Below are 27603 nucleotides of genomic sequence, written 5' to 3' on the forward strand. Positions count from 1 at the left end.
CCGAGGGTAGGGAGAGGTCTGGGAACTGGATCTAGCCTATACTGTAGTCAATGGGACCACAATTACAGAGGGTTTTGGAGGAAACAGATTATCTGGATTCAGGTTATCTATCTGCAGACTTGGGCATGGGATGGAAATTGCAATGGCTGCTAGTAAAAGAGACTTGGGTGTATGGAACTAAACTATCCTTATCCTCTTGTAGTGGGGAAAAATGGGAGTCAGGACAACAACCCTGTAGATCTGATACATTATTACCAAAGCCCAATGACGGATACAAAAGTCCTGTCCTGAGGTCTGGTAAATGTCAAGAGTCTGACTGGGGGGGGGGGGAAAGCTAGGAATCAATTCAAACAAGATACAGTGGATATCAATTTTTTTTTTTAAAAAAAACCTCATGCTAGGACTGTAACATATTTTGCACTCTTGAGGACTGTGCTTCCCCAGATACAACAAGCTTACAGATGGGTTTCTCCTGGACTCATGGCTTCTGCTTGAGGAGCAAGGAAATCAAAGCCAGGAGGATCTCTATTCAACTTTAGCTGCTATGCCAGTTGCACTGAAGATACATGCCTGAAAATACTATAATTTGCTCTGTAGAAGCCCTTGTTCACTAAGCATGATACTGCTATGTCACACCACTACTTTGGGAGCTGAATTGCAATGTATTTCTGAGTGCAATTTATAAAATGCTGATATGGCCCAGGGCTTAGGCATCTAAGACACCATTGTTGATTCTGCCTGTCAGACAGGCAGCACCTACTAAATGTCCTCACCTATCAGACGTTATTGTAAGAGGGGAACTAATGGTGGATGTTCAAGGCATCGATAGAAAACGATAGTTAAAATTTGTAATAACAAATGGCTAGAAGATTGGAAAAAGGTAATTGTTCACTAGCCAATGGAAAAGCACTGTCTTATGAGTCCTGAAAATAAATGCCTAAATCTGATTAAGTAATAACCGATTTACTTAAGCAAGAACAAAAAATTATTTTGTGCAAGTTGTTCTCTTTTGGTCTAGCCTACTTTGCAAGACTGTTGGTGCAGGGAAAATAGGAGTGAGTATTATATATGCCACTTTGAATTAGGCAAAATAAAGGTGGATATAAAAAGGATATAAATGTAACAAATAAATAATATAAAATTTAACAGATTGCACAACACTGTTAAAAGTTCCTAAATATTTATTGCCGTATAAATTTGACATAGTTGGTTGCAATAAGCAATTAATATGTTAAGAAAGTATCAACCATCTAGACTAGCCTTAATCAAAAAGATTTAGCAAATGTATGTACTTCCGAGTGTACCTGCATTAGTGTCCGTGCACACATGTATACAAAAAAGCACACATGTAAAAGATTAAATTGGACTATTTCCTTAAATGAGCTCGACAGTATTAATACTGCCGATATAATTATGGATTCACCACTAGGCATGAACAGAATGTCAGCAGCTTCTCTCAAAGATCCAAATTGATCCACTTGGAACATACTCATACACCCCTCCCCCCCACACACAAAATCAGTTACAAAAATGAGTGGCCCAAAATCACACTTACAAAAATGAGAGGCCAAAGCCAAGAAAAACAAAGTACAAAATACTTTGTCATGGCAAGAAATATTAGTTTATCAGTGGTTGGACATGAGATGGGAATGTCTTGGCTTCAATCAAAATTCTACATGGAATAAGTATTACTTATATTCTTCCAATTCTTATACTGAACATAGAAGCTATAAATTTTAATATAATTCAATCGATTTAACATACATTCTGCCTGAAACAAACTGCTTTCACATTACTGAATCAAGTTCCATATTCAAATATTTTGTAGTAATGTATCTGCTATGAAGGACGATTTAAAATGCAATTTTATACATCTGCAGACTTGCCTCTTCCACTGTATAATGAGGTTTCCTTTGATACCTTCCAGGCTCTAAACAAGAAGCTTCTAATGAATGTCTGCGAGTAAGATGCCTCCATGGCCGCAAATCCTCTTGAAGCACATGATGACTTTTCTTGTTACTGTTTTTGGAAGTAAAGTCATCTCTGATAGAAAAAAATAATATCAAAATGAAATACACTGCTGAAATCTGCATTTCTATTTGGATAACATCATGTCATTTTGAAAAGGGTATATATCTAAGGGTTGCTAAAGAAGAATTATTCTTATGTATATTATTTAAGTCACAATAATTCAAGCTACTGGTAGTTTGCACATAAAAAACTGTCGGAGAAAGCATAATTAATTATAGCTAACCTTCCTGAGATTTCACACATTTCCCTGATTATTCAATTTATTTAAGTTCATGTAATGTTAAATAAAGGGACGCGGTGGCTCAGTGGGTTAGGACGCTGAGCTTGTCGATCAGAAGGTCGGCAGTTTGGTGGGTCGAATCCCGAGTGCCGCGTAATAGAGTGAGCGCCTGTTACTCGTCCCAGCTTCTGCCCACCTAGCAGTTCGAAAGCACGTAAAAATGCAAGCAGAAAAATAGGGACCACTATGGTGGGAAGGTAACAGCGTTCCGTGCGCCTTTGGCGTCTAGTCATGCCGGCCACATGACCACGGAGACGTCCTCGGACAAACGCTGGCTCTTCGGCTATGAAACGGAGATGAGCACCGGCCCCTAGAGTCGGAAACGACTAGCACGCATGTGCGGGGGAACCTTTACCTTTACCTAATGTTAAATAGCCAAATGCACAAAGAGTTGAAGTTGAATTCTATACAATTTAGAAGCAAATTTCCTGTAGTATTTAATCTGTATCGATAAATGAAAACTTCCTGCAAGGCAAGTTTATGTCTCATGTACAATGTTCAACAAAGCATATTTTGTAAGAGTATACATTAATTCTCCTTGCATCCTAAATTGAGGATGAGGATAAAGCCACATAAATGCACCAGGCTAAAGAGCAGGAGACTGAGTTCAAGTCCTGCCTTAGCCCTGAAAGCCAGCTAGCTGTCTTTGGCCAATCACTCTCTCTCAATCCAGCCCACCTCACAGAGTCGTTGTTATTGGGAAAATAGGAGATGTATTGGCTATATTCATCGCCTGGGTTGTTTGTATACATACATAAATACATACATACATACACACACACACACATACACATACACACCCCTCCATATCCAAGTAGCACGGTAGCCTAGAGATGAAGATGTACACCTTCCACTCAGAAGGTTGAGAGTTCAATCTAGGCAGTGGCAGAAGTTTCTCTATCAGGGTGTAAAGAGAAAATATCTGCTGCAAATGCCATATAGGCATCAAGAAGGGCATATATTTTCTTTGTATGACCCTTTCAGGATGACTGAATGGAGCTGAGCATTTACTGGCCAGATGCCCTTCTTCTCATTTTTAAAACAATCATCACACATTAAATTAGAACAAGGTTGCAGTTCAATGAGTGCAAAATGCTTGAGATTACTATCAATCCCTATGAAAAGTAAGTATTTAGGTAGCTGGTTAGAAAGTGTTTTCTAAACTGCAATACTAATTTCAGGAATGAAAGAAATGATATACTAGTATATTATTAGCAATATACCAATGGCACTGGTATATTATTGGCAATATACCAATGGCACCAGTAAGCCCATACTTGAAATACTATGTCCAGTTTTGGCCATCATAATACAAAAGAGCCTGATACTCTAGAAAGAGTGCAGAGAAGAGCAACAAAGATGATTAGGGGACTAGAGGCTAAACTGTGTGGTGAACGGTTGCAGGAACTGGGAATATCTAATCTGATGAAGAGAAGGACTAGGGGTGACATGGTAGTCTTCCAATATTTAATCGGCTGTCACAGAGAGGAGGGGATAAACCTATTCTCCAAAGCACCTGAGGGCAAGATAAGGAGTAATGGATGGAAGCTTAATGAAGAGAGAACCAATCTAGAATTAAGGACAAATTTCCTGTCAATAAGAAACAATTAATCAGTGAAACGGCAGAAGTTGTGAGTACTCCATTACTAGAGGTTTTTAAGAAGAGATTAGACAGCCATTTGTCTCCTGCTTGAGCAGGGGTTAGACTAGAAGATCTCCAAGGACCCTTCCAACTCTATTATTCTGTATTTTGTAATATGCCACATTTTTGTATAATGCTAGGTTCAACACTAATTATTTATGTTAGAATAGACAGAGAAAAAACTCCAAAGGGGAGTAATGTAATGGCCCTGTGTTCTAAGAATTTCATTGTCTGTTGGCCACCAGCAAAAATTAAACGTTTTACCTCATATAACTCACTGGAATACGAGAGTCAGATGCTACATCTGGATGAATACAGGTACCATAACTTGTTTTTTTATCTATGGAAAAGATAGTCATATTCATCACAACTAATTCCAAAACAACAGTATATTTTAATCTTACATGGCTCTACTCCAAAGAATTATTCAAGTCTGCCATATCAAACACATAGCAAAACTCATCCTCAATGGCAGATGTATTGACTAGGAATATTTATATATGATGCAATCCACTGCCTTATAAGGAAACTGCAGCATTCTAGAACACTTTTCATCAACTGATCTAAAAACAAAAAATATAAGGGATACATACTACAGCATGGAAGAACTGGAAAAGCTCAGTATATATAAAGCACATATGGGAAAGAAGTGGTAAAAGAAATGTCCATAACTATTTAAGAACATTCAGTGTAGACCCAATACCTATAAGCAATGGCCTACAATCTATAAGAGTAAATTACATCTTAGTGCAAGTAAAATAATAGCACGAACTAATTTAAAGGAATTACAACATGAGCTTCTTCTTAATCAAAATCAACATATTTTTTTAATTTATAATATGCCATATAAGAGTTAAGTACTTCACCAAACAAAAATAATTACAACTATTGCAAAGGAAAATGAATACACCGATTAGAATAACAGGATCTAAAATATAGCCAGAGTATCTATTGACTTACCAAAGTTACACATCTGCATCTCACAGTTAGGTTGCATCTGCTTATCAGCCAAGGCATCAGAAGCATTTGGGAAAAACTTGAAAATATTTGTATTAGTGTTACGCCACTTATATCAAATGAACAAAGGCCCTCAGCCACAAAATCTTAGTGGTCTTAAACTATATAGGTGCCATTAATACGGCCATCAGGGACTTCTCCCCTTAAGATCCACTAATTCATTCTCTAGAAGAATAACCCACTTGCTTTACCAGGTAATGTAGACCGATACTTTCTGAGCTGCCACCAAAAAGCATTACATATGGAAGAATGTTGCTTTCCTGTTCAACTCTTAATGAAAGCTTTTTCCCATTCAGTACTGTTCATTTGTCATGCATTCATTCAGCAGCTCTATAGTCAGTCTTAAGGATCAGCAAGAAGAGTACTTGTTTGCTTTCTCTATTTATTCTAAAGAAGCAAGAGGAAACAGAAGAAGATACCTTTGCCCAGAATTTGCTTTGCTGCTTGTGAAATAAGGCAGAGGTAATTAAGATAGTAAAGCTAAGACTGAGGTCACAAGGCTGACATCAATTCCCAGATACAGAAGTTCACTTGGTGAAATTGGGCCTCTATTTCTCAGCCCAACTATTTTTACTGGGGTGAACTGAAGAAAATATATATGTTAGCTTGAATAGCTTCCAACTTCTGGATATGATACATTCCATTCTCTCTCTTATTTAATTTAATCATGTTGCTATTCTAGAAGACAAAAGATCACAGACCCAAGAATTTAATTTGCAAACAAAATGTTTGCAATTTATTTTTATCTTCTCAAAAGGCACACAAACCTCTTTTGTAGTTTCAGCATATTGATCTCCAACTTGAAAATATTTAGCTGTTAAGTGGGATGGTAGCTTAATCAGACTGACAATTCCTTGAGTGAATATACCAAAAATATCTGGAAAAAGTTAAAAGTATTAAGCTTATAGTCAGAAATGCTGACTTTCAAAGCAAAACATCATATTTATAAACAAAATGACTCCCGAGTTCATTTAATTCAACTTTGGCAAATGTAAGAATAATATTTGGAATAAAATTCATGCAGCGTTTTTTTATTCTGAATATTATTCTTACATTTACCAAAATTCATAGGTAGGTCCAGCAATGTCTGCAGCAACCTTTGAGACCCAAAAACATACACAGGGCGATGTCATTGACTTGCCTTATTGTACTGGCAGGATGTATCTGATATGATAACATTTAGCATTTTCCTGTTTATAAACATTGTATTGACTTAAGAGATATATTTATGAAAGTAAGTTCCCTTCCCGTTCTTTTATTCTAACATTCTACAAACTATTTAAAGTACTGTGTTGTTGTTGTTTTTTTTGGGGGGGGAGATTGTTTTCTATCTTGGTTCAAAGGTGATATTCATTTTATTTATTCATTCATGGTACATATATAACACCAGATTCCCAAAATGATTCAAAATACTGAAGTGATTACTGTCTTTTTATTAAATCTACCTCACCTACAGTTGTACAAAAAATATCTTAACTGTGGGAATCTTCAAAAATTAAATTAAAATTAAATCATGAGCAATGGCTGCTGCTGCTTATTGTCAAAAGTCCTCCAGTAAGGATTTGGACTAGCAGATACTTGCCCGTTTTAGAATAGGCTTGTCTTTTCCTAAAAATGACAAGTTGCTCTGTTCACATTCATATTTAACCTCACTTTTCTTAAAATATTTCTGGTTGCATCAATCCCACACTTCCAATCTGGTGTTACTTCACTAGATGCCTTTTTATTGTATTGCTTTATAGTAATTCAACACTTTACTCCCCCGTTCCCCCATTCCCCTTCCATATACCAGATAAGACAACCTCCCCATATTATTTTTAATAAATTTACTTTTTGTTCTAATTAAATTATGTATCACTTTCCTATATTTATATTTATATATTTATATTTATTAAACTTATATACCGCCCTTCTCCCATAGGACCCAGGGCGGTTCACAAGGCAATTAAAACATTACAATACAAAAATTAATAGCAATTAAAATAGATTAAATTTTCCTTGATTAAAATCTAAACCCATATATCTCTGATTAAAAACCCAATTACAATAAGTTAAAAAATTAAAAAATCCTCAGTCCTGGCCGGAAAGCTCAAAGAGCCAGGTCTTCAGGTCCCGGCGGAACTAACGAAAATCAGGGGCAGTCCTAAGCTCTACGGGTAACTGGTTCCAAAGGGCAGGCGCACCCACAGAGAAGGCCCTCCCCCTGGGTGTTGCCCGCCGACAATCCTTTGCTGGCGGCACCCTGAGAAGGCCCTCCCTGTGGGAGCACACAGGACGAAGGGAACTTGATGCCGGCAGCAGGTGTTCCCTCAAATATCCCGGACCCAAGCCATTTAGGGCTTTATAGGTCATCACCAGCACCTTGAATCTCACCCTGAGGGCAACCGGAAGCCAATGCAGCTCACGGAGCAGAGGTGTTATATGGGAGTATCGGGAGGCCCCCATCACAACTCGCGCGGCTGCATTCTGCACCAGTTGAAGCCTCCGAGTGGTCCTCAAGGGCAGCCCCATGTAGAGAGCGTTGCAGTAGTCTAACCGGGAGGTCACGAGCGCATGAGTGACCGTGCGCAAGGCATCTCGGTCCAGATAGGGCCGCAACTGGCGCACCAGGCGAACCTGGGCAAAAGCCCCCCTGGTCACGGCTCCTATATGATCTTCAAGGCTGAGCCGCGAATCCAGGAGGACACCCAAGTTGCGAGCCCTATCGACGGGGGGTAACACCTCACCCCCCATCATTAAAGATGGAATAGAATGGTTCACTCGAGATGCCTGTACGCACAGCCACTCAGTCTTGGCAGGATTGAGTCTGAGCCTATTTATCACCATCCAAACCTGAAACGCCTCCAGGCAACGGGACATCACGGCGAGGGCATCACTGAGTTGGTTTGGGTTGGAAAGAAAAAGTTGGGTATCATCGGCGTACTGACGATACCCCACCCCAAAACCACGAATGATCTCACCCAGCAGCTTCATATAGATATTGAACAGGAGGGGAGAGAGGACCGACCCCTGAGGAACTCCACAAACGAGAGACCTCGGGGCGGACCTCTGCCCTCCCGTCACCACTGACTGCGAACGGCCCAAGAGGTAGGAGAACCACTGCAAAACAGTGCCCCCCACTCCCAACCCCCTGAGACATCGCAGCAGGATACCATGGTCGATGGTATCAAAAGCCGCTGAGAGATCTAATAGGACTAGGACAGAGGAACAACCCCTGTCCCGAGCCCCCCAGAGATCATTCATCAGCGCGATCAATGCCATCTCCATGCTGTACGGGTCAAGATAATCAGTTTCCTCCAGGAACAGAGGAAGCTGATGCGCCACCACACTCTCAACAACCTTCGCTAAAAAGCGAAGATTGGAGACTGGACAATAGTTATTCAAAATAGCTGGATCCAGGGCAGGCTTCTTGAGAAGGGGTCTCACCACCGCTTCCTTCAAGGCAGCGGGAAAGACACCCTCGCTCAAAGAAGCAGATATCACTGCCTGGAACCAGCCTCGTGTCTCCTCCCGAGCTGATTGTATAGCAATGTTTCTTATCTGCAGTAAAGCAGCCTTTGGCTTTAGATGTTAATAAATTAGCTGTTTCAAGTTCAAAACTGTTTACATATTTCCAAAAGTGTTATAGCACTGTTGCAAGCATTCAGGAAATGTTCTAAGTTTGAAACATTTCTAAGTTGATTAGGCATCAATAAGTTTAATGAGCTGAACATTCTTACTTTTAGGTCAAACTTTTTTTGTAATTGTTAATTATCACAATTTAGAATAAAATCCTTTCAAATATTTATGAAGTTATATTTCAGTCATGAGAAACATCACAGAAAGTAGACATTACCAAGTTTTCGTCTTTTTGCTTGCTCCTGATAAGGCTCTTCTACATAGGACTGAGAACTAAGGAGAAAAAATAAATCTGTTTAAGGTAGAGTACTGCTGACTAAAGAACTGGTTCACATAACTATAAATTAAATGCTCATATTATTTTTAAAAATTATCTACATCAATAACTGGGACATTATATAATGATAATTTTATTGTCACTTTGAATGTACACCAATCGGCATACATCAAAATGAAATTTAATTGCATACAGCTCTCAAAGGGTCACCACCTCCGATATATACTCCTTGTTCGGGGCCTGCTCAAATTTCACATTGTCCATTTTAGTCTCTAGGGAGTGAACGATGGCAAACAGGACAGATGGAAATGGGGCTCCATGTGGATTAGCCCTCAAGTTAGCTTGTATTCTTTCTGATCCTGACTCTTCCACCTTTTCCTTAAAGAGGCCTTGCTTCTTTTCACCCCTGGAGCACGCTGCCGCCGCCACCAACTCCTCCAAAAGCCTCTCTCTCTTCCTCTGGGCCTGCCGACAGCCTCATCCAGTTCCTTCGCTCCATAAGCTCCAGGTCCTCTCCTCCTCTGCCTCCTCTGGAAACAGCCCTGATTTGCAATACAATCCATCACTAGGCCAGCAGTCAGATCTTGCTGCTGGTAGAACAAATTCAAACAGCGCCAACGACTTTTAACGGTCTCACCAGCAGTTCCAAAACAACTAGAAACTCGCCAGGCCAGCAAAGATTGTCGGTCGTATGTTACCTTAGTTCCACCATGTTGCTCAAACACATTAAAATCTTCCTGATCATGTGGCCTATAGCCCTTACTATCCCTCCCAAAACTATTCGCCTTCAAGAGCCAATGCAGCCGCAGCCATTCCAGGCGCCGCCATCTTAGATGATCTATGATATTCATAAAATAATATATTAATACTTTGCAGATTAAAATGTAAAAAAGTATGTAAAATCAAAAATTAAGAGACAACGGACAAAGAGGTCCTCTTATCACCATTAACTACTTCCAGTGGTGAGCGCCCCAAGCCAAGTTTTAATACCCCTATAGGAGGCCAAAATGATGGGAGTTCTCCAGTGGTGGAATGTTCCACAGGGATGAGGCCATCCTGAATCCACATAAACATGTCTTTCCCTCTTCCTCTCTCCACAACCTCATCCCAATTTAAATCTTACCTGTTTAGTAACTCTATGCATTTGATAAAGTGAGTTGCAGCTTATAAACATGTACGCCTTTTAATAAAATTGTTAGCTGGAAAAGATGCTACCAGTCTCTCTGTTTGGGGACCTCACCATCCGGCCAGAATTTCCCAATTTTGCGAATCTATCCACAAAGAGGGAATTTAATAAGGATCTAAGAACCAGTTTGGTCTAGTGCAGGGGGGTCTTCACATTTAGCCCTTTTATGACTTGTGGACCTGGCTGAGGAATTCTGGGAGTTGAGGTCCACAAGTCCTAAAAAGGCCAAGTTTGAAGACCCCTGCTCTAGTGATTAAGCCTTAATCGTTAAGGCATCAGGGTAGAAACCAGGAGACTGACAGGCGTAGTCGCGGCTCAGGCATCAAAGCCAGCTGGGTGACTTGGGAGAGGGGAGAAGAGTATTAGGTATTTCCGCCACCTTGAGTTCTTTATACAATTAAAGAAAGCGGGGTAGAAATAAATAATTGCAAAACAAACACATGAAGGAAAAGTGAACGAGTCGAGAGGAAGGGAAGACCCAGGAAGTCAAGGCTGAAGGGAGCTGACGTGACGCCCACTTTAGCTCGGGCTATCATGCAGGCGGCGTTCAGATCCTTTCCCGTTTACGTTGAGTCTCTATCTCGATTCACGCCAAAGTCTACCAAATCTTCTGAGCGGCATCCTGGAAGTATTTTGCCTTTACCTTGTTCCGGGAAGCTTTTCGATTGCCCGGACTAGCCTTACAGCCCTGAAATGATTTCGTCCTCTCTCACCTGTGATACCGTCTCTTCCGCGCTCGAGGTAAAGCAGGCTCCGCATCCCGGTGACAAGAGGAAGGTGAGAATAGCCAAGAACGCAGAGTCTCACAGACCCACTTGTACATAGGCCTCAGCCTCCACGGCGAGGCCGGAACTACGTCACGGACGACGCGCCCAAAATAATGAAAGCCCTTCCCTTATCACCGAGATGAAGAGAGGCCCCTTTTTTAAACGTTCCCCTCGATCCGCGCAGCTGGGATAGCTCGACTCCCGACTGGCCGCCTTCTGGCAGTTCGGACGGAGCTTCGTTTCGGTTTACTTCGCCGACATCAGGCAAGCAATCCGGCACCCTCAGCGTGACTTCCTAGAGTCCTAGACCAGGGGTAGGCAACCTCGGCTCTTTTATGACTCATGGACTTCAACTCCCAGAATTCCCGAGTCAGCTATGCTGACTCGGGAATGCTGGGAGTTGAAGTCCATGAGTCATAAAAGAGCCGAGGTTGCCTACCCCTGTCCTAGACCAAAACCAAACGCATTCTGGTTTCAGTATAACTCGTCTTGGGTTTCCCAACTCGGATTTTCTGATTTGTGGTTTATGAGTCTTTTATGTGCATTAAGCTGTTATTTGACATGACACGATTAAAACATTGGTTTAACGTAATCCATGTCTTGTAAGTTGTCTTTTCTTCCGGGCGACTCATGCTCAGAGAGCGGAATCGTAGGTTAAGCAAGATCCGATCCTGCTCGCTTTGACTCACTCGTTCATTTATTAATAAAAGGGGCGGCCTACAACCAATAAAACAGCATAAAATCCAACACCAATAAAACGAAACACTTTCCCTGAGATTAGTCCAGGTGCAGCCGTGGGTCTCTGGACGAAGAACTACCAACGGGAGTACAAGCAGAGCACGACACCTCGGGGTTTTAATATCCAATAAAGCTGCGTTGTTCAACCTCACCATTTTTTAATACTCGGCGTTGAAGTCCCTAAATCTTAAAACAGGGGTCTTCAAACTTGGCCCTTTTATGACTTGTGGACTTCAACTCCCAGAATTCCTCAGCCAGCAAAGCTGGCTGAGGAATTCTGGGAGTTGAAGTCCACAAGTCATAAAAGGGCCAAGTTTGAAGACCCCTGTCTTAAAAAGTTGCCGAGGTTGAGAAACGGTGCTATAGGGAATAGTGGTGGACGGACCAAGCTTCTGTGTGTACAGGAAGTTTCGCCATTTACTTAATCTATGGAAGGAAGGAGAAATTGTGTCACTCGCCCGAGTGTGAGTATTCAGTTCATCGGCCGTTGCCTTTAGTTCCTGCTCCTCTTCTGTTCCTCTGGGTGTCCCTTATGAGCGGCGGCGATGCGGTCGTTGGTGGGGTTCTTGCTGGTCCTGGCAGCAGCCACGTCGGGCCTTTATTTGCTAACTGCCTGCTTGCCTAGAGGACCGCGCGCGGGAAGCGGGTGAGTTGGCCGTCTCCTCTTTATTTCGGGCCCGCTGTCATGCCGGGCGCTGGTGTCTCCAAGCGAGTTTTGGTTTAGCGGCAGTCAGGCAGCTGAGCTCTGCAAGCTACCTCAGCTCTCGGTGGATCTCAGCTTTCAAAGGCCGAAGGTCTGGATTTTTGCTGAAAGGGGCTAATGGCGTTGAGAGCCACACTAGAAAATATATCGCCATCGAAATTTCGCAGACGTGGCAATGGTACTGCTGAGGACTCCGAAGTTGTTATGAAACCTAATCGCAATAGCGCGTTTATCTACAGTGATTTGACGACCCGGCTTTGAACGACGCTGTTGTTTGTCGAAAGGCGATTGAGTGATTGCAGTACACTATATCCTTCTGCTTTGTATGTAGCCGATAGATTTCCTCTAAGCTGATTTTAAAATGCTTTTATTTAGCATAGTCTATTCAATTTTAGGGACGGGGTGGCTCAGCGGGTTACGCTGAGCTTGTCGATCAGAAGGTCGGCAGTTTGGCGGGTCGAATCCCGAGTGCCGCGTAAGAGAGTGAGCGTCTGTTACTCGTCCCAGCTTCTGCCAACCTAGCAGTTTGAAAGCACGTAAAAATGCAAGTCCCACTACGGTGGGAAGGTAACAGCGTTCCGTGCGCCTTTGGCGTCTAGTCATGGCGGCCACATTTTTTTAAAATTTTATTTTAATTCCATTTATATCCCGCCCTTCTCCGAAGACTCAGGGCGATTTACAAGCTTGACCATGGAGACATCCTCGGACAAGCGCTGGCTCTTCGGCTTTGAAACGGAGATGAGCACCGGCCCCTAGAGTTGGAAATGACTAGACTAGCACGCATGTGCGGGGGAACCTTTACCTTTACCTTATTCAATTTTAAGGTATCTTAATTTGATTTATCCAGCAAGGATAGCCCTTTGTATTATAGTTTGAGATGTCATATATGTATGAATCTTGCTGCCTCACCTGGTCCATAATATCCTAAAGGAGAAGAGTAGTTGCACAATAAGAATTAGGTTTAGAAACACACCATCAAGTATTTCTAAAGATCCTCAGTGATTATTTCAGATACCTATTGCTTGCTGTACCTATTACCGGTAAGAGCAAGTTTCTCGGTAAGAGCAAGTTTCTCATATAGAAGCACTGAATAAAAACAGCATATCTACTTACCAACCAACATCTTTCCTAAGTAATTTAAAAGTAATAGGTCAAGTCCAGCAAAACATAAATATAGAATGAAATAATCTTGGTGTTTTGTTTACTTTCTCTGAGAAAATCGAGAACATTTCCTACAATAGTTTCTGTAGGTTTTTTTTCCTTCCATTTAATTGTATCTGATTCTTGGAGATTACCTGGAACTTCTTTCTTTACCTCTGACATATATGCCACTTTTTTTTCTTCATAGCTCATCCTTTTCTTTCATATGGTATTTTTTTCTCTAAACTATACGACTTCTCTTAGGAAAAAAATGTTCAGCATGGCACCATTTAGGCATACTGATACTCTTAAGAATTTAAAAAAGAATAATGTAAACAAATCTGCTAAATTTAAATGCCATTCAATTTGCATTGATTCTGGGGGTTTAGAAAATATTGTAAAAAATCTAATACAAGAAAGAATAGTGAACAAAAAGGAACAAAGATGGCAAAGATCTAACCCACATAGGAACAAACAAGAAGGGCTTCATGCTTGCCAGAAGCCTGGACAAAGAGCCATAACTTGAGAGCCCTTTTAATACACCAGTAGGGTACGGCCATTCTAATCTGTACTGCTACAGCGAAAGCATGTTTCTGGGGTCCTGATAGATACCACTGTTTAATTGAAGAATCCCAGTACAAATTATCGGGGTTAAGCTACTTTCCTAGAGAAAAGACTAGATTGTTGAACTACAGAAGTTTTTGTTTTCTCTTAAAATTCTATGGGTCGTTGAATTAAATTGATAGCAAAGATATTTACAATACACCAAAGAATTTTTTCAAGAAAATATATAATAAATTAACTATCAGAAAACATGTGATGTCTATTAACTTTGGTGTTTTTAAAAGGCTTCTAGATAGACTCCTGGATAATTGTACTATCACAAGCTGTTGGTAATAAAGATTCAACATTATATCTTGATTGGGTGCAGCATGTCTTCATATACCAGTACCAGGAGAACAATAGTGTGAGAGAACTATCTCCTGCTTCCAAGAATACCAGAAATGTCTAATTGGTCACTGTAAGAAAGAAAATGCCTGACTAAGATGAACCTTGGTCTGAACCAATAGAGCTGTTCTTATAAGTATTGGGGCTTGTTGAAATGAAACAATATATAGCATGACTAAGCCACAGTTAAAGGAAGAACACATTGTTTAAAGGCACAATATAATTTTTGTTGTGTGGACATCACAAATTACAGAGCTTCTATTTTTTACATTTAAATTATAGTAAGGGTCTCATAAATTCCTTAGATGACTTGGAGACAAGCTTAGTTTTTTTAGTGAAGGATGCAATTAGGTGGGGGGAAGATAATTATGAGAGGTGATTGGAAATTTTGCTCTTTAATGTTAGCATTACTAGGGTAATTCAACTGGAATTTTGGTCTATTTTCAAGTTTATGAAGTTTAATATCTATTGCTTGATTTTCTATTAGTTTGAGCAACTGTATTTCAGTGATTGTATACTTCCAATAGAGAGCCATTTTGGTGTCAAGTCATCAGTCTAGAACTCAGGAGAGTGAGTTTTAGTCCTATCTTAGGCATAAAGCCAGCTGGGTGACTTGGGCTGGTCATATTTGTCAGTCCTAGGAAGGGGGCAATGGCAAATCACTTCTGAAAAACCTTGCCAAGAAAACTGCAGGGACTGTGCAGAATTGGACATCATTGAATGGAAGGAAAGGAAATACTTGTAATGTTAATAGCTGCTTTTTTCCAACACAAAATCCAGTCTCCTATCTTTTTTTATAGTCCTGCAGATATTGTTATTATTAAAGATACATTTGTCTTGTCGGAACTAAAATAGTAGAAAATGTTAATATTTTGTTTTTAACATGACTTTTGATTTGATGTTTCCTTTTAAGCTCATTTTAAAAAACAACTATTATAAACATGTTAAGTAGCAAAAAAACCCCAAATATCAATATTTGTAAGATTGAACTGATTTATTTTCTTGAGAGAGTTCCATGTTGCAATAAACCTGTTCATCTTCAAGGCTGATCTAATAATTATCCTCTGTTCCTTCTTTTAATCCAATCGTTGTACAACTAAACTAATTATGTTCTTTCTTTATCAGGTCATTAAAATTCCCCTCAGATCTAGAGGAACTACAAGAACTTGCAGAATTTCTACAGTACTACAATAAAGAGCACCATGCATACATGATTCTGCTTTTCTGTAGTGCTTACCTGTACAAACAAACCTTTGCCATACCAGGCTCTAGCTTTCTGGTATGTATATATGTCATAAAAGTCATAGATTGGTTTTGCAGCATGTTGCAAAAAATATTCCTATACTTATATTGTTAGATATAAAATTTATCCTTCCATAACACACACACACACACATACATACATACATACATACATATATATATATATATAATTCTTTGTTAGTAATTCTTAATTCTTTGTTAGTAATTTACACACACACACACACACACACACACACACACACATATATATATATATATATATATATATATATATATATATATATATATATATATATATATATATATATATATATATATATATATATATATATATTCTTGCTGCTATTTGTCCATTCATAGGAAAACCCCTTCCGAATATAATATGTGGATGTGTGAGAGAATGTTGTCCTGGGAGCCCTGAGTTTTTATTGTGACTTTTAGGAGGTGCTGTTTTTATTGCATTGTGAACGGTCCAGGGTTGTGATTACAATATAAACAGCCGTATCAGTCTTAGAAATAAATGTTCCATCTTGCTGAAAAGTCAGAGAGTATATATTTAATATTATATATTTTATAAATGTATCTTTTAAGCAATCAGGATATACTGAACTCAAGGAATCACCTGTCAGAAGGTGGTAAAGTTAAAAAGTAGATAATTGTCATAGTATTTCCAGCCAGGCCTAAGCAAGCACAAAAGAGACAAAGAAGCAAGCTTTCTTTGTAGCATCTGTTGCCACAGAGCAGAATTTCAGATGAATCATAAAAATAATTCTCATTCCTTCTCTTCATCACCATGGCTTCAATCCAAGTTATGTTTTATTGGCCTCTATCTTGGGGTTCATTAAAAATGGTTCATTATTCTTTAATTCTGAATTATTTCTACTGTTCCATTTACCATTTCAACCTGATGTAATGTGAGTTTTTTGAGTTAGCTGGGAGGTAGGGATGGAGGACAACCAGATCATTTTATTGAGGAACAGTAGAAAAATTCTTGGTGGAAAGTTATATAATAGCACATTGAGGCTCATAATACAGTATACTGTATTATATTAAAAGTAGCAAATATCTGTGTTTTATACCCAGTTTATATATTTGGCAGAGACATCACTGACCACTGCTATTAATAGTATGAAGTAAATGGACAAGGCAAGGCTGTCCTTACATTCTTATGGTTCATAAAGCCCTTAATGCTTTCCTCACAGTTTTTAATGGACTGGATCACTATCTAGTTTTGCTCTAACAGAACATCCTTGCTGGGGCTCTCTTTGGACCATGGATAGGACTTCTGTTATGTTCTACTCTGACTTCAGTGGGTGCTACTTGTTGCTATGGACTATCCAATATTTTTGGAAAAAACTTTGTTATGTACTATTTTCCTGATAAAGTCACCATGCTTCAGAGGAAGGTAAGAAAAAACTAATTACAATTAAATTTTATTTAGTAATGGGTAAGAATTGTATATAATAGAATTCAATGGTATATGGCTGCACCTAAAATATCTCAGTTTCAATTTCTGGCATTGCAAAGTAAAAATCCTATCTGAAAACTTGAAGACCTGCTCCTAGTCAGTGTACAAAATATGAAGCTAGATGGCCCAGTAATCTAGCTTGGCAGAAGGCATCTTGCCATGCTTCTGTGACCATATTCTAGTCGACAAAGTTTACTGCTAGTGATTTAACATGCATTGACTGAAGTTACATAGTTTTATAAGATTTTAACAATCCATATTATAAAGTTTTTAGTAATCCAAATTCGATGATTAAAAAAAATGATTGAGAGCATAGGGCCACAAATTTGGCTTCTGTAGGCACTTCTTCAACTCAAACTTGTTTTGTGCAATTATCTACGTAAGCCAGGAAAAGATGCAATTTCTTTAGAATAGAATACTTTGTTTGTGTATCTCACAGTGAAATTAAGTGCTGTCCACAGTGCACACTACACACAGGTAAAAACCCCAAGTAAAACATACCTTATTTACACACATACTTCAGATTCTATTCACCATTGCGCTGCCCCTAATAACTTGAATGTTGCACTATATGGAGTATTTAATGTAGTTACAGCTCTGGATAAAAACTATTTTTCAGCCTATTTGCCTTTGTTTTTATTATCCTGTACCATCTGCCAGATGGTAATAGTTAAAAAAAAAGAATGTCCAGGATGAGATGAGTCTTTAAGAATGTTTTTAAGCTTTCCTAAGACCGTGGGAACTATATAGTTAATCCCCCTCCCGGTGTGTGTGTGGGGGGGCAGCCAATAATCCTTTGCACGATGGTAATGACTTTAAAAAGTGTGCAGTAAAATTGCTGCATAGACTTATAGTAAATGTTTTTTGCTAGTATGGGCCTATACCTAATCAATAGAACACAAACAATAATACCATGGTAACTATACCTTCCACCAGCAAACTGTTTCTCTACTTTGTTTATGCCAGTGGAAAATGTCTGCTAGTCTTAGATCCTAACTAGTAGCCTACATTTGGAAGGACTCCTTCCAGTCATAGATGGGTCCAAGCTGCAGAAAAAAAACCCTGCCTTTAAAGAGCAGAAGGAAGTTTTCAGGCATTCTTCCTCCCTTCACTGTCTTTCCTCAGGCTCCTCAGATTTCAGAGAAGGGAAAATTACCAGAAATATACGGTAGTATTCTTCCCTCATCCCCATTCTCTTGTGGATGCCTTCCTTAAAAGAACAGAAGAGCTGAGAAATAATAAGTTGATTAATTGAATATTATTTAGAACATGTTTATATTACAGTACTATACAATTTTTGGGAGAAGAAAGCATGTGTGGAAGAAAGCAGTTTGATCATGTCTGGTTTTTATCTTCCTTTCACAGGTAGAAGAAAATAGACATTCCTTGTTCTTCTTCTTGTTATTTCTGAGACTGCTCCCCATGACTCCAAACTGGTTTCTGAATATTGCATCTCCAGTCTTGAACATCCATGTAACTCAGTTTTTCTTCTCTGTTCTCATAGGTAAGAACAAAAGCAGCATATTTACATGCATATTGTTTAGTATTTTATTTGGTCTTTCTTCACTTTTGCATTATGCTTGCTTCTCATTATTTCTATTATTCAAATTCAGTGATTTTTTTTTTTTTGCTATGCCAGTACATGTGGAATAATGGTATGGTTGCTTGTAGGTAAATGGTATGAATGGAGGAGATGGATGAATTAATGAGCCCATCTTCTCTCAAGTTTCTGGAGCTATAAACGTTTAGTGTTCTTTGAGATAAAGCATGAATTGAACTGATTCTTGAAGAGATGGGAAGCATTTCTGCCTGGCTATTGCAGCTTTTCACAAATGCAGATAAGCAACCTCAGCTTCAGCGGAACACACTTTGGATTTCTTTTATACAAGTGTCCACTAGGCTGCAGAAAGCAAATACATAAATAATTTACAAATTACATGGCAAGAACATATTTTTGCTAGGGTTCCCTTATTTCCTTATATTTTACCAGAAAGTGCTAACAGAAAAACACTGATTTTTTTTGTTGAGCTCATTACTTCTTATTGTGAGAATTGAAAAGTATTTCCAATTTAATGCCATAATTTCAACAATTCTTAATTAATAAAAACTTTATCAGTACCATTTTTATAATGTGATTTAAGATGTTAAACCAGGTTGCACAAACTGTAAAAAAAAAAATATCCAGGTAAGCAGAAGTTTCCAACTTGTTCATGTGTAGAGAACATCTATACATCAAACTTGCAAATTCTTTATTTTCTCCAATGACATTTGTAAATTTATGTTTTTTCTCCTCCTTTGATGCTCATATCTATTCCCCTCCATTTGTACATTCAAGCCCTTTTTCTATTTGCGGGCTAGAACTTAAGAGTTTGTGAAATGTATACATTTTTCTAATCTTAGAATTTTCCTTTCACTTACAGGATTGACTCCCTATAATTTTATCTGTGTCCAGACAGGCTCAGTACTTTCACAGATATCTTCCCTGGATAATATTTTCTCCTGGAGTAACTTATTCAAGATGTTGGCTATAGCCACAATGGCATTAATCCCTGGGACTCTTATTAAGAAATTCAGTCAGAAATGTCTCAATTTAGACAAAAGTGAACAGAAAACTTACTTGCTGAATGGAAGAAAATCCAACTGAATAAACTATCCCTAAATAGATATCACACAACGTGGAATTGTATTTAAGAGAGAATTGGAAAAATAGGTATTTTGAATCAGCAGTTCTGTTGTCATTGAACTTTGGAACTTCTTATTGCTGTTTTAGGCATCCTGTTTTGTTAATGTATAAAGATGAGTCTTTTAAAATACTTTTTTTTAAAAAAAGAGCTGAGACTGGTGTGTCCCATTTTATTAAATTACTTGTGATCCAGTTTATCCAGAAGTCAGAGTTTGAGGGACCAAATGGACCTGCATCTATTGGTTTGAGGAAATCTAAATCCTAGCATCACTGAGTAAGCCTGAAATTGCTTGCCAGGTGAACAGCATTTGTTTTGCACATTAAGCAGTTACAATGTTGTACTTGGGCCAGACATTGATTTGTTTAAATAACAGCAATGATGAATTGTGTTTCCTCCCAATGTGAGGAATGCAGTGAAGTTTTGTATTGTTTTCTTTCACCAGTTGAAACATCACAAAGAAGAAAAATGATATACTGTAGAGGGTGCTACAGTCACGCAGGAATGGCTTGCCTCTTATCTTTCTCAGCATTACAATTTTTAATAAGTATTTTATGATTTCCTGTATAAGGTAACATGAAATGTTTGTGGGGGTCTAGGAGACTTCAGATTAAGTCTCTGAGGAAATTTTCTTTCGAGCAGCATGGAAAATTGCTCTATGGAAAATTGCATTTTTCATTTTTCAAAGTAAAATTATAATAAGCAAAAGTAATATATTTTGAATATAATAATTGAAATTCTTATATTGTTTGCTCAGTCCAGTTTTCATAGTTGTGAAAATCCTCTTATAATATGGCACTTGTTCTTAATCCAAGTGTTAGTTAATGCCATTTTCCCCTGAATTTCCTATTTGAAAATGGCCTTGGTCTTGCTTGTCTCTGCATCAGACTGTGGCTTCAGAATGCAGGAAAGAGCCTTGTTTGGTCCTTTTTATACTACAGCAAAGAAATGGATAGAAGACAAGGTGTTAATGAAATTGATAAGTTTTTTTTTTGCCTGATGTCTGCAGTGATGCAAGTTTGCCATTTTAGAAATCAAAGCAAGCAGAAAGTTGCTATACTCTTAAACCAGAGGTGGGGAGTAATGGCCCTTTTATGACTTGTGGACTTCAACTCCCACAACTTTATGACTTGTGGACTTCCTTGGCTGGCTCAGGAATTTTGGGAGTTGAAGTCCACAAGTCACAAAGCGGCCATTGTTCCCCACACCTGCACTAAACAAAGGTCATATTGTATTAAATGTATCAGTCTTAGCAAACTTCTTAGGATGGTTGCTGTTGATTCTTTGTACGTGTGGTATGCCAAGAAAACAGTAATAAAAGCTGATCTGAAGAATACACTGTGCAAGTTATAACTGATTATCTGGTTTGCATCAGCATGAGCAGCAATTCTATCTTAAGCACCTTATTTTTAATACTTCTTCCCATTATGGAAATCATAATCTGTTTATTTTCACAGACATTACATATTTATCAGATAAATGGTAGTGAAAATGGTTGATAGTTTGATGAAATGACTTTATGAAGTGCCATATGAGTCTGTATAGCTCTAACCAGGTCTTGATCAGCTCCTACCTTTCAATTGTGCACATTAAATAATGAGGAAAAAACACTGCTTGACTTTATTTCAAACTGCTCATCTTTTCCTTCAAGCAAGAAACAGTAGGCTGGCATGCAGGAGGCTTAATTTAGTTCCATCTATATTATGTTGTAAGGCTGGCATTTTTACACTATCAACATGTCCTCAGGAGGTAGCAGTAATAGGCTGATGTTAGAATAAGTACTCCTTAACAGAGGATATAGAGAGGAATATATTCACATTCATGTTGTCCTTTAGTAGCAAAGGACATAACTAAACTGAATTGAAAGCTGAAAATGTCAAATCTTGCATTTATATAGCACTTATTATACAGAATAAGTTATATAATATTACATTTCCTCCACCCAAAACAATCAGCAAACCACCTTCTTATAGTTTGAAACCTATAACTACTGTACAGAAAAAAAGATGATTTTGAATAAACACAGATATACCTTTGAGTCATACATTTATGTTCAAAATTGAAGCTGCAAACACGTAATGAGGTACACTGGCTTTTTATTCCATGCATCTATTTGATAGTCATTTGTTCCCAATTGTTATACAATGTTCAATACAAAAAGAAATCAAGTTTGCCTCAAAGTAGAGAGAAAAGACAGCACAGAAGATAAAATTATAATTCTATATGACATATAAACATAATAATTTCCACTAACCATTAGCCAACATATCGATTGTACCATAACTGGACCCAGCAAGTAAGAATAGAGTGTACGAATCATGAAAATATGCCAAAGAAGGCTTTTCAATCAAAAGCTATCTCTGGTTTGCATTGCTTATTCTTATGCTTTGCCACTGTCGACCCCTTAATCAGGTAGTTACAATATTGTAATGCCCTTGCACAGAACAGTCATAACACAGCAAGAAAACTAACACTAATTCACACATGGCAATACTGTGTCATAAACTGAATGAAATGGTTTATGGCTTTTGGTTTGAAAAATTTAAGAACTAAATCTAGATTCTGCTATTCTTTTGTAGTCTGTAAGATTCTATCAAAGAATTAATACAATAACAGTACTATTTCCCTTTCTTATTACAAAACTGCATCATTTCTTGTGCTAGCTGCTTCTATGAATTCAATGTAATATGTGAAAAAATATGGTGGCTCCCTTTTCTTCCAGTAAGGAGACCTCTTGCTTCCTAGGAGAAAGGAGAGTTAATATTCTGTTTCTTACTATCTATTCCCATAGTTCTGAACATTTTTCTTAATATTTAGTGCTGTGAACTAATGCTCCAGAAACCAAATAGTACTTTTCTATTGGGGCGAGAGAACACAGCAAACTTTTTAAAATGCCCAAATTCACCTGAGAATTGTTTCCATGTTTAAAAGAAATGTTTAATTTTCACAATTGAGAAAGCTTTAAAAAGGTAACCGGCATATACTAGAAAATCAACTATGTATGTTTGACCAATATTTAAAGTGGAATTTGTCAACATCCAAAGTTTAGAATTAATTATTCTATTGTTCTTGAAACGAAACATGCACAGGTGTATTGTAATAACAGAACAAGCAACATCTCTGCTTAGAGTCAGGTTACATCACTGTTGAATATAACTATTGCCTATGTACCTAACTTTATGACAGAAGAACTTGTTGTATTGACTGTTTTCCCACAGTGATCATAATATGTAGCCCAGCTGTCAGTTTAACTATTATCAGCAAAAACACTGCTTAATTTGGATCCCTTTGCAATTGTGAGACTATATTTGTGAAGAAATAAGACATTTTTAATTTGTGCTTTAGGGAATGCTCTGAAGTTAGAACTGATATATAGTGCAATTGAACTGGGAAAAGTAGGATTGCACTTATGATTAAAATTTCAGTTTCAAAACTTTTTCTACTTGTTTACAGCTGAACAAACTATTTTAGGTATAATTTGATAAAAATGTATCTAGAAGAATCCTTTTATTGTATTTAATAACAAACCATGGATTTCTAGCCATTTGGAATGTTTGTAAATTGATCAGTAACAAATATTAAGACACATCCAAAATATCTGCTAGATATTACATTCTTAGGACCCCCATATTCATTTTGCTTCTTAAACCAGTGTCTCCTAATAAGTAGAGAGCTCTTTGGGTAGGATCATTTAAAACACTTTTTTTCTTCAGTGTAATGAGATACACAGGCTACATATTAGCAGGAGAGTGTAGGACTGAAAACTTTACTGGATACTCATCCTAATTATTTCTTGAATCATAAAATAGTCTCTTGAAGAATTGCATTGTGCAGCATGTCATTGCAAATGAGGATAAGCGCAAATACCAAAAAAGAAACAACCAGACACAAGAAAGATAATTAAATTGGACACATTCTGCACTAATGTAGAGACTTCTTCTGGGGAAAAACTACTTTATTGGTAAAAGGTATGCTTTGCATGCATAAGATTCCAGGCTCAATATCTGCAATTAAAGGATTACAAGAAAATCCTTTATTCAGGATCCTAGATAATTTTTGCCTGCCAAATTGATAGTTGTACACTCCTGTATTCTTTTCCAGGGTAGCAGGATATTAGAATAGAACTTCTCATAGAAGAAACATTGGGGTAAAGTTAGCACTGAGATAATAATCCCAAGTGCTTCATATCGGGGGAAAAACAGCATGCAGCACTTTGTCAATCCTGGCACTCTTATTTTGCCATTTTTTTAAAAAAAAGGAATGTTCTTTTCCAAATACAGAGCTATCCATGGGCTGTTAAACTCCAACCTGAAGCCATAGGGAGAACATGTCTTTATTGCTAACACTACCTGCAAAGCAGATACTTGTTTGGAGATTATCTTCATAATGCAGATACAAAGTGGTGATAAGTGTTTATGAAAGAGTGACCCTAAATAGAGAAAGGGCAACGTGATAGTTGTTCCTGTCAGTTTTAACTGCCTAGATCAAGCAATGTTTCTGAAGTAGGGATTTTCCATGGGCTTGGCAGATGCAGCAATCTTCCTAGATAGTTTGCCCCATATATATAATTGGAATGGCATTAATGGGGAATGTAGTATCAACAGCATACAGGTCTCCCTAGAAAAGTAGTTCCTCCTTGGGGAAATAGGCAGGGAATGCAGGAAAAGCAATTTTGTTCAGAACACACAAAACTCGGTTCCCTCTGATATAAAGCTTGAGGAATCTTATTTTAGCAGGAGATGCCAGTTCAAGTGAACAGGTCTGAATTCTTTTATATTTCAATCTGACAATATCTCACAGTTATGGATTGCAACAGGGAACCTAATGCATGCTGAAGCTTCATATGATTTACTACTTATATACTTGACACTCATGGCAAATGCAATTTTTTATCCAACTATGCCATGTTTATTTTCCATAGGTTGCTGCAATTGAGTAAAATCAGTGTGGCCTATATAAGATTATTAAATTGCATTATACATAGAGCACTTTGGTTACTATTCCTCCTGGGATATAATCCACAGCATAGCTGAAGAACATGCTGCAGTACAACAAGCCCTATCATTAATCTATAGAAATTATAATAAATAATAAAATAATTTATGATTCATGTAGTCCAGCTACAGAATTTGAAAGTATGGAATAATTTAACTCATACAATACTGTTCTTTAATATTAGTAAATAATTTTCCTACATTTTGTCACTAGGCTATTAATGCTTTAAAAAAATCATATCAAATCAAATGTAAACAAACAGCAGCACAATATCAACCCATGCTTGCCTTTCATTCTGCAGATGAAGTGAACGGTGCAATTGATATTCACTTAAACCCTGCTACGCTCGCCAAAGGCTTTCTTTCTTAATGTCATTCTTTAGCCAACATGATGGAAGGAAGCACTGAAACTTAACAATTAACACTTTGATTCGAAAACCGGACTTTAGTGTTACGAATTTTGCTCTTCTTGAACATTTTAATTATAGGAAATAGAATGAATGGTAAACCATATTTGTAAAAAACAAAGAGGGATATCAGTCCAGAATCCACAATATAAATATAACTTAATATTCCTTCAAGCTCAACCCAAGGACCATTTTCACGAATTGCCTTTTTTTAAAAAAAAAGTTATGTAACTTTCCATCATAGTAAGTGGCCAGTTCTCTCCTATCAAAACCGTATCACTGAAACAGTAGGAAGACAAATTGTGTGGCCTAGCTGGACTATCCCCGAGCTGTAGGGGGAACAGTTCTAATTTCTTCCTTCAAGATATATAAAATATATCTTCCATGGCTTGTAAGTTCTTCAGCATTAATTTGATACGTGTATTTTTCATTGAAGGAACCAAATAAAAGGCAATATATAAAGAGAACAAGCTAACAGAGTAAAACAGTATGTGCATCTATCCATCAAACATTCAATACTTTTATCTGTCCTCACAGTAATATGATGATCATATAAATGCTGAAGAGAAGCTGTAAATGTAGTTGTAAGGTTTTGCAATCAAGTAACAATGAAATAAATTTTAAAATGAAAACAATTAAGTTTCCATTTTCTTATGCTGAGGAACAGCATCTCAGATACTTTTTCCTTGGAATGTGAATACTTTATATTGAAAAAGTTACATTGGTTATACAAATGATTTTTTGCTCATAGATTATCTCATGCACTGTTTTAGTGAAATCAATGAAGTTGCTGTGTTTTTAAACTGTCAGCCCTTCAGAGCCACATGGCCAAGTAATGACAAATTCTATTCTGTCTACATATGCTCTCTTAAAATTCAAAATGATTCTTTTTCAGATTTCTATTTTTGTAATGAATTACTTTGCCTATGGACAGTGATCATCTTATTCAGTAAAAAGTGTTAAAATGCCAAAAATATGATACAATAGTTCAATTATTCAATAAAATACATCCCTGCCATTCATGATTGAAATGCTCATTGAGAAACCAATTCATCAGAACATTTCTCCAAAGATTCAAGTTATTGCAGATCATTTAGTTGATGGGGTGGAGGAGCAACTTCTCAAAGACGGAATGAAAAAGTTTTTTCTGAGTGGAATCAAAATGCCAGTTGATCAGATTAATGAGGCTAAAGGAAATTTATCATTACAAGGTTGCAGAGTTGCAGACTTTACTGGTTCTCACAGTTGCATCAGAACAGTCTTCTTCTGAAGATTCACCACCCGAGTCTCCAAACTCCCCAGGATTCTGTATTACAAAGTAATAGAAGCAATTCAAATTATTTATTGGCATTTCAAATATACAATATTTTTATTTGACAGGTAAAGTGGTTCCCTTCTATGCAAGCTAAAAACATACACAAGCCACTGATGGAATTCAAAGTTTATTTCCCCCTTCCCCCATTATCCACTATCCTCTGATCATCTGGAAAAGCTGTCTGAATGTTGCAAATGACTGCAGGGAGTTGGGAAGTTATTTCTATGAACTTCCTAAGGTTAGCTTATTTTAGGATTTAGCCAAGACATTAATAAAATCATTTAAGAAGCAGGTAGGTGATCAAGCAAAATGATTTAATTAAACACAGGCAAACTGGGGTATTCCAGATGTTGCTGAATTCTATCTCTCATAAGCCATAGCAAGTATGCTCAAGGGTGACAGGTGATATAAATTTCATAGGATCACACGTAGGTCACCCCTGCATTAATTGGTTGACAGACCTGGTTACAGAACAACTAAATAGTGTGTAATATCCCTAAGCAAAGGAGAGACAATGTTTCTAACCTCATAACTATGATCCTCTGGACACAATTTGCCAAGTGACATCTGGGTTTTCACCCTGCGTACAGCAGTCTCCTTATCTGAAAGTCCATCAGACTGAGTAGATATCTCAATGGGGATTTCTGGAGTTTGTGACAGCATGTCATCGAACTTCTCAGCCAAACAATCTTCCCGCCTATTAGCCAGCTCATCCAGACTGTTGGAATGGTCACTGGTATTGCCCTCTTCCCCATCAGACACAGAGAGGTTCTCGGAACTAAAGGTTGAATAGGACTGGCAACTACTGATGCAACGATGTGGCCTGCAAATCCATTAATACATGAGTCAGTTTTGATTCAAATGCTGCACACAACTGTTTTTATAATACTGTATATGCAAATAAAATGACAAGTAGAAAGCCAACTTTGACATTCTTAAAAAATATTGTATATACAATTTCAAAACTATTATGCATAAAAATGTAATTAATGTTCCTCTTCATGAAGAATGCACATTCTGTTTCATAATAGTCTTTCTTCTGCTTTTTAATAATTGTAAACTATTCTAAATAAGTTGGAAACTATCCTACAGCAAAATACACTCTCTTTATTCTATTCTGGTATGATA

General features: G+C 37.8%; 3 protein-coding genes across 6 annotated transcripts in view; 1 reads left to right on the forward strand and 2 right to left on the reverse strand.

The window, feature by feature from the left end:
* Positions 1–10892, reverse strand: part of SENP2 (SUMO specific peptidase 2) — a 30466-nt gene extending 19574 nt beyond the window's left edge. For both annotated transcript variants that reach the window (XR_014492657.1, XM_083363731.1), the window contains exons 1-6: positions 10765–10892; positions 8806–8861; positions 5738–5847; positions 4914–4989; positions 4218–4293; positions 1887–2043 (exon numbers count right to left, since the gene is read on the reverse strand). Coding sequence is in view for 1 of the 2 variants with exons in the window: in XM_083363731.1 (XP_083219857.1) it covers positions 1887–2043; positions 4218–4293; positions 4914–4989; positions 5738–5847; positions 8806–8861; positions 10765–10874 (585 nt within the window). In the remaining variant the exon portion in view is untranslated. The remainder of the gene's footprint in view (positions 1–1886; positions 2044–4217; positions 4294–4913; positions 4990–5737; positions 5848–8805; positions 8862–10764) is intronic.
* A 1021-nt stretch (positions 10893–11913) lies between these two features.
* On the forward strand, positions 11914–21339 carry TMEM41A (transmembrane protein 41A). Its single transcript, XM_083363438.1, has 5 exons — positions 11914–12202; positions 15473–15626; positions 16854–17015; positions 18444–18582; positions 19499–21339. The coding sequence occupies exons 1-5, from the start codon at positions 12102–12104 to the stop codon at positions 19720–19722; spliced, it is 780 nt and encodes a 259-aa protein (XP_083219564.1). The 5' UTR covers positions 11914–12101; the 3' UTR covers positions 19723–21339.
* Positions 21340–21838: 499 nt separating this feature from the next.
* MAP3K13 (mitogen-activated protein kinase kinase kinase 13) overlaps positions 21839–27603 on the reverse strand; it is a 52488-nt gene continuing 46723 nt past the window's right edge. For all 3 annotated transcript variants that reach the window (XM_083363372.1, XM_083363374.1, XM_083363373.1), the window contains 2 exons: positions 27001–27298; positions 21839–26466 (listed from right to left, as the gene is read on the reverse strand). In XM_083363372.1, the coding sequence (XP_083219498.1) occupies positions 26365–26466; positions 27001–27298 (400 nt within the window). In that variant the 3' untranslated portion in view covers positions 21839–26364. The remainder of the gene's footprint in view (positions 26467–27000; positions 27299–27603) is intronic.

The sequence above is a fragment of the Vipera ursinii genome, assembly GCF_947247035.1.
Source record: "Vipera ursinii genome assembly, chromosome: 5".
In the NCBI taxonomy this organism is placed as follows: Eukaryota; Metazoa; Chordata; class Lepidosauria; order Squamata; family Viperidae; genus Vipera; species Vipera ursinii.

Excerpts from the sequence above, each read along its gene's own strand:
- TMEM41A (XM_083363438.1), top strand. The coding sequence starts at position 12,102 with ATGCGGTCGTTGGTGGGGTTCTTGCTGGTCCTGGCAGCAGCCACGTCG. Across the intron at positions 12,203-15,472 it reads GGACCGCGCGCGGGAAGCGG|GTCATTAAAATTCCCCTCAG; the intron begins GTGAGTTGGCCG and ends TTTCTTTATCAG. Across the intron at positions 15,627-16,853 it reads TACCAGGCTCTAGCTTTCTG|AACATCCTTGCTGGGGCTCT; the intron begins GTATGTATATAT and ends TTGCTCTAACAG.